Source organism: Musca domestica, unplaced genomic scaffold, assembly GCF_030504385.1.
Source record: "Musca domestica strain aabys unplaced genomic scaffold, Musca_domestica.polishedcontigs.V.1.1 37, whole genome shotgun sequence".
Classification (NCBI taxonomy): domain Eukaryota; kingdom Metazoa; phylum Arthropoda; class Insecta; order Diptera; family Muscidae; genus Musca; species Musca domestica.
The window spans coordinates 8,358,743-8,364,906 of NW_026712321.1; the positions used below are offsets into that span (position 1 = coordinate 8,358,743).

Below are 6,164 nucleotides of genomic sequence, written 5' to 3' on the forward strand. Positions count from 1 at the left end.
GATATTGACATCCATTGTTTACCACCTCTATTTAGTTGGGATTACTCTAGAAAAATGGTACGCGTAGGCCTTCAGATTTCCGCAAATTTAGAAAATATTGAAGAATTGAAAACCTGTCATCCGGACTATGCATTTTTCGTGAAAATAACCTGCACAAATTGCGGCGAGACATCCGATAAATGGCATGATATTACCGAATCGGAAAGAACCCAACATGATACACGGAATGCGGATGGTGTGAATTTTTATATAAAATGTAAAATGTGTGGTCGAGAAAATTCCTTGGATATTGTGGAAAAATCGAATGGTGGGTAGTGTTTACAATTTTTTTAAAGTTCTATTTTATAAAAACCACTTCCATTTTGCAAAATTTTCAGAAACATACACCCAAGATGACAGTGGCAAGTTCAAGACTATTGTCATATTCGATTGCCGTGGTGCAGAGCCTGTAGAATTCTCGCCCCGTGCCGGTTGGATTGCCAAGGCAGTCGATGGCGGTCAGACCTTTGACAATATTGACCTGTCTGAAGATGATTGGGTAGACTATGATGAAAAGAATGGCAATTCTGTGGGTATCTATGAATTTGCATCAAAGTTCATTAAACTTAAGAAGTGAAGAGATGAAGTAGATGCCCCAGGGAGGGCATAAAAAGCTTTAAAACAAAAATGCATTTGTTGAAATAAACATACTGATATTAATTTTTATACAAGAAGTATCGAGTTCATTTTATTTGTAGAGTTTCAGGAACTTTGGGAACAATGCTAAAAAAAATCCAAAAATCCGTTAAATTTGACTGATTTAAGAGCCGAGATCCAGTATTCAAACGACGAGGCATATTCACAAAGGGGGAAGTAACCATCACGAACGTTTAAATGCAATCCCACGGCAGCGGGTTCTACGATACCGGATTGACCCGAAACAACAAGTTTCCTGTTTCGGCCAGCGGCTGCCAACCCAGTATGTACATGTTTGTGTTTGTTTATTTTTCTGCATTGGGAGCAGCATATCCCGGAATGCTTGCTCCGGATTTTATTGGTCCGTGCCGGGATTGAGGAAAACCCCGGACCTTGGTTCTGCTCGGTTTGTCAGAACGTCATCCACCACAGATCTGTCTCGGTGCGATGTAATGGATGCAGAGAGTGGGTGCACTTCAAGAACTGTTCCGGATTAAGGCGTTTGCGAGACTACAGCGAAAGGGATTATGTTGCGACTTGCTGCAGTAACGTAGTCCCCAGCGAGTCCTCTTCTTCGTCGTCCTCGTCAGAGACGTCGTCGGAGTATGGCACTCCACCGCAGTCTCCAGAACAGCAACCAACACCGCAGCACCTAACGCCACATGTTGCTGTTCCAACTCCGGATTGTGCATCATTCTTGCAATTCAATTGCAACGGACTTCGAGGCAAAATAGATGAGATAGTGGAATTTATGAGTCGGAGGAATATTAAGATCGCAGCGGTGCAGGAAACCAAGCTGAATGAAAATTGCAGCCTACAACGTTGTTATGGTTACAACGTACTAAGGAAGGATCGCACCAGAAGTGGAGGTGGGGGATTAGCGTTCCTGTTACACCATTCTGTTCAGTACAGACCTATCTCGCTTGAGCTAGTCTCTAGTGACCCATACATGGAATGTATGGGGGTAGCAGTCAAGTGTGGAACTGCCGAGGTAGAGGTGCTTAATGTGTATATCCCGCCGATTAATAGCTGTGAACCACGTTATTTGCCTGATATTAGCCCATTATTGGTAGGCAATAACCGCCTGGTACTAGGGGATTTTAATGCCCACCATGAGTTGTGGCATTCCGTCCTAGGTAATGACCAGAGGGGATCAGCGCTGGCAGAGCAGATTGACTGCTCCACATTCTGCACGGTTAACGAGGATGCCCCCACCCGAATAAGAGGAGAGTGTCACAGTTCGCCAGATTTAACCATAGTGTCACCCGGTCTGATAAATGACGTGACTTGGCAACCCGTCATTTCTCTTGGCTCAGACCATCTCCCGATAATCGTCTCCATAAGCAGGTCGCCCGATTTCATAACCTCTGAACGCCGCACTTTCCTTAACCATGGGAAAGCTCACTGGCCAGAGTTCAGAGAATTCACCAACCGCCGCTTCAGAGAACTGCCCAACCCTTCTGATGTTCGGGTAGCAGAAAGGATTTTCCGAAACATCATCAGAGCTGCAGCCGCTCGCTATATACCTGCTGGTCGAATACCCGAGATAAGACCAAACTTCCCAGCAGAGGCAGCGGGATTAGCAAACGAGCGTGATGATCTCCGTCGTACCAACCCTACTGATCCTAGAATCAGTGATTTGACAGTGGAAGTCAACCGGTTGGTGCAGGAGCATAAGAGGAAAAAGTGGCTAGACCATCTGAAGTGCTGCAACATTGGAACCGATATGAGTAAGCTGTGGGTAACGGTTAAGTCGCTCTCGAACCCTGGAAAAAAGGATGATAGGACCTCAGTCACTTTTAACGACGTAACGGTGACTGATCCGAAGAGGTGCGCGGAATATTTTAACCGACAATTTGTCGAGCACCCCGAGAGTGATAGGGCGAAGCGAAGAGTACTACGTCGTATCAGATCTCTTCCCGCCGAGGAGGAACCACCACAGTTTACGATGGGTGATGTTGCAAATGTCATCCGTAACGCTAAGTCATCCAAAGCGTTGGGCCCGGACGGAATCTCAATGGTAATGTTGAAGCAGCTGGATACGCCGGGAGTCGAGTACTTAACAAAAGTTCTCAATTTGTCGCTAGCCACCTACATAGTGCCCGAAACCTGGAAAATGGGCCGGGTGGTCCCGCTACTGAAGCCAGGCAAGGATGCCAGTAAAGGCGAATCGTACAGGCCGATTTCGCTTTTGTCGCCAGTAGCAAAGACTCTTGAGGCTTTACTCCTCCCCAGCATTAGAGGAAGCTATGCAGTTGCCAACCACCAGCATGGATTCCGTCCACAACATAGTACCACAACAGCATTACACGCCATTTCCACACATATTAGTAGAGGACTAAACCAGAACAGGCCGTGTGACAGAACAGTGTTGGTAGCCCTTGACCTATCAAAGGCATTTGATACGGTCAATCATGCCACACTGTTTGAGGACGTACAGAGAACTACCCTCCGGCCAAGTTTGAAACGTTGGATAATCAACTATATGTGTGGACGCCAGTCGTACGTGGAATTCCGGAACAAGAAGTCCAAAGCCCGTAGAGTGAAACAGGGAGTTCCCCAAGGTGGGGTGATATCTCCGGAACTGTTTAACCTCTACCTTTCCGGAATTCCTCGCCCTCCAGACGGCATTGAGATCGTAACGTATGCGGATGATTGTACGATCATGGCGTCGGGTCCAGTGGTCGATGACATATGCGAAAGGTTGAACCCCTATCTCGCGGAGCTTGCCGCATACTTCCACGCGAGGAATATGAAAATATCCGCCACGAAATCAACGGCCACACTCTTTACCACATGGTCTGCGGAGATGAGAACACAGCTGAATGTTCAGGTCGAGGGGAATTTAATACCGACCACGAACTACCCCAAGATTCTTGGGGTAACGTTCGACAGCATGTTCAAGTCGTCCGCGCAAGCCACAGCTATCTGCGACAAGATGAAAAGTAGGAACAAGGTCCTCAAGGCGCTAGCCGGCAGCTCTTGGGGTGCGGACAAAGAAACCTTGTTGACCTCTTATAACGCGATAGGTCGGTCTGTGGTCAACTATGCGGCTCCAGTGTGGTCTGCGAATACTAGTGCTACGCAGTGGAAGAATATCCAGACCTGCCAGAACGCTGCCCTGAGAACTGCGACAGGGTGCCTCCTCATGACACCAGTGGACCATCTACATGAGGAGGCGAAAGTCCTTCCCTTACGTCAGCATAATCATATGCTTTCGTTGCAGTACCTGCTTGGGTGTTACCGTGAGAGCCATCCCAACCATCACATGGTGGATAACTCTCCCCCACCCAGGCGTGTCAGGAAGGACATACATGATCTAGAGAGGGAGGTCCAGCGCTACAAGAGAGAGCCTCTAGATCAAGAAGCCTATCAGGCAGGTCTGAGTGGCATTCACACCGATGCAGTCGCGGATGCTATTAGCAGTTACAAAGTGAATGCCGTCCTCGGAGTCCACCCCCCATCCATTGCAGCCGAAGAACGTCAGCTGCCTAGACAAACCAGGGTAGTTTTGGCGCAATTACGTTCAGGATGGTGTAGTCGCCTCAATTCGTATTGGGCACGAATTGATGAAGATGTGCGTGACGCCTGCCCGGCGTGTGATACAGGCCCGCACAATACGCTACACCTTTTTAATTGCTCAGCCAAACCTACCCAACTCACTCCAGAGGATCTCTGGCTACAGCCCGTTAAAGTAGCCGAATTTCTAAACCTGGAGCTGGAACCAGATTAGCAGAACACAAACACACACATGTACTACTGCTACAACAACAACAACGTTTAAATGCAAATTTTAAAAAATATTAAAGAATGTGGATAAAATCTTTAATATATTTAATGTCTGGAAATCCCACTATATTTGGACTGCCCCTTTGACCTGTATATATAGTCTTTTGCCAGAGAAGCAACTTGCATTGAGAAGCATTTTTTTTCTCATAAAGAAAATTATTTATGTCAGTAAATGTTTTGTTCCAGAACTGCAAGAATGAAAAAAATTTCGCCACGATAACCGATTTTTTCTTTATTATATCGAAAAAATTGCAAAACTAGTAGATTCTTGCAAGTTCTGGAACAGAGCAGATATCACAAAAAATTAAAAAGTATTAGATTTTTGTATTTTTTGGAACAGAGGAAAAAATTGATTTTCCCTGCAGGATATGGAAATTCCTGCAGGAACAGAGAACAAACTTGCAGGTTCTGGAACTGTAGCAGTTTCAGAAGCTGCAAGAATGTAAAAATTTCACTATAATAACCGATTTTTCCTTTATTGGTTTGAGATAATTGCAAAATTAATAAGTTCTTGCAGTTTCTGGAACAGACCATATACAAGTCTTATTTAAAATTAAACATTAAAACAAATTATCAAAAACAAGTAAAAAAGCTGTAAGTTCAGCCGGGCCTATCTTTGAATACCTTTCACCAATTGGAAAGATTTTGGAAATTTTCAAAAAATAAAAAAATATAAAAGCCCTTAAAAATTCTGTTAAAATCTTATAAATACCGAAGTAGACGTAGACGTACAATGCGAAACTTGAATAAAAAATTCGGTGAATAATGTAGCTAAAATCATCAAAATTCCGAATATCGGGAGGTACAGTTATATTGGGGGTATACGAAGACGTGGATCTGCACAGACATAGGCAGTAGCATCCGTTACGAACTTCAAACACCTAATTTGAAACGATTTTGGTAAATAATGCAGCTAAAATCATCAAAATACCGAATATCGGGAGGTACCGTTATATGGGGGCTATACGAAGACGTGGACCTGCACAGCCAATTTTCTGTCATAGGCTGTAGTACCCATTACGAATTTCAAATACCCAATTTGAAACATTTCCGGTGAATAAAGTCGCTTAAATCACCAAAATATCGAAAAAAAGTGAGATACCATTATATGGGGGCTATATCAAAACGTGAACCTACATTATCCATTTTCAATATCAAAAGCTCTGCAGACATAATACACATTTGAGTATAATTTTATCAACCTGCTTCATTTCGTTCGGAAGCTAGAGTGATTTTCACAGACGGACAGACATCGCTAAATCGACATAGAATTTTATGCCGATCAAGAATATATATACTTTGTGGTGTCTAATATGTATATTTCGAGGTGTTACAAACGGAATGACAAACTTAATATACCCTTCATACTATGATGGAGGGTATAAAAATGAGCAAAATTAACTATTGATTGACGGTTCCAAAAAATTCTATACATGACAACTTTTACATTCTTGCATTTCTGAAACAGACCACATTTAAGTAAATTATTCTTAATTCAAGGGGCTGGGAATTAGTACGGCACACGTACTGTACAGTAATAAAATATGCGTTACTTAACTACTAATTGCAATGCAGCGGATTGCGTTGTCCTCATGTCCCATTCGTAAACATCAGTGTTATCGGGGATTTTGTTTTCTGTTTATTTTTCATCGGCGCATTATGTGTTGCCTTTTTATTTTTTCGATTGGAACGTCTTTCAT

The 6,164-nt window shown here is 43.7% G+C and overlaps 1 protein-coding gene across 1 annotated transcript; it reads left to right on the top strand.

Annotated features, from left to right (window-relative positions):
* On the top strand, positions 1-713 carry LOC101891473 (UPF0587 protein CG4646). Its single transcript, XM_005185417.4, has 2 exons — positions 1-307; positions 378-713. Exons 1-2 carry the CDS (start codon positions 55-57, stop codon positions 614-616), a joined length of 492 nt encoding a protein of 163 aa, XP_005185474.1. The 5' UTR covers positions 1-54; the 3' UTR covers positions 617-713.
* Positions 714-6,164: the final 5,451 nt, after the last annotated feature.

Coding starts and splice junctions, on each gene's coding strand:
- LOC101891473 (XM_005185417.4), top strand. CDS start 55: ATGGTACGCGTAGGCCTTCAGATTTCCGCAAATTTAGAAAATATTGAA. Junction 308..377: donor TATTGTGGAAAAATCGAATG/GTGGGTAGTGTT, acceptor CAAAATTTTCAG/AAACATACACCCAAGATGAC.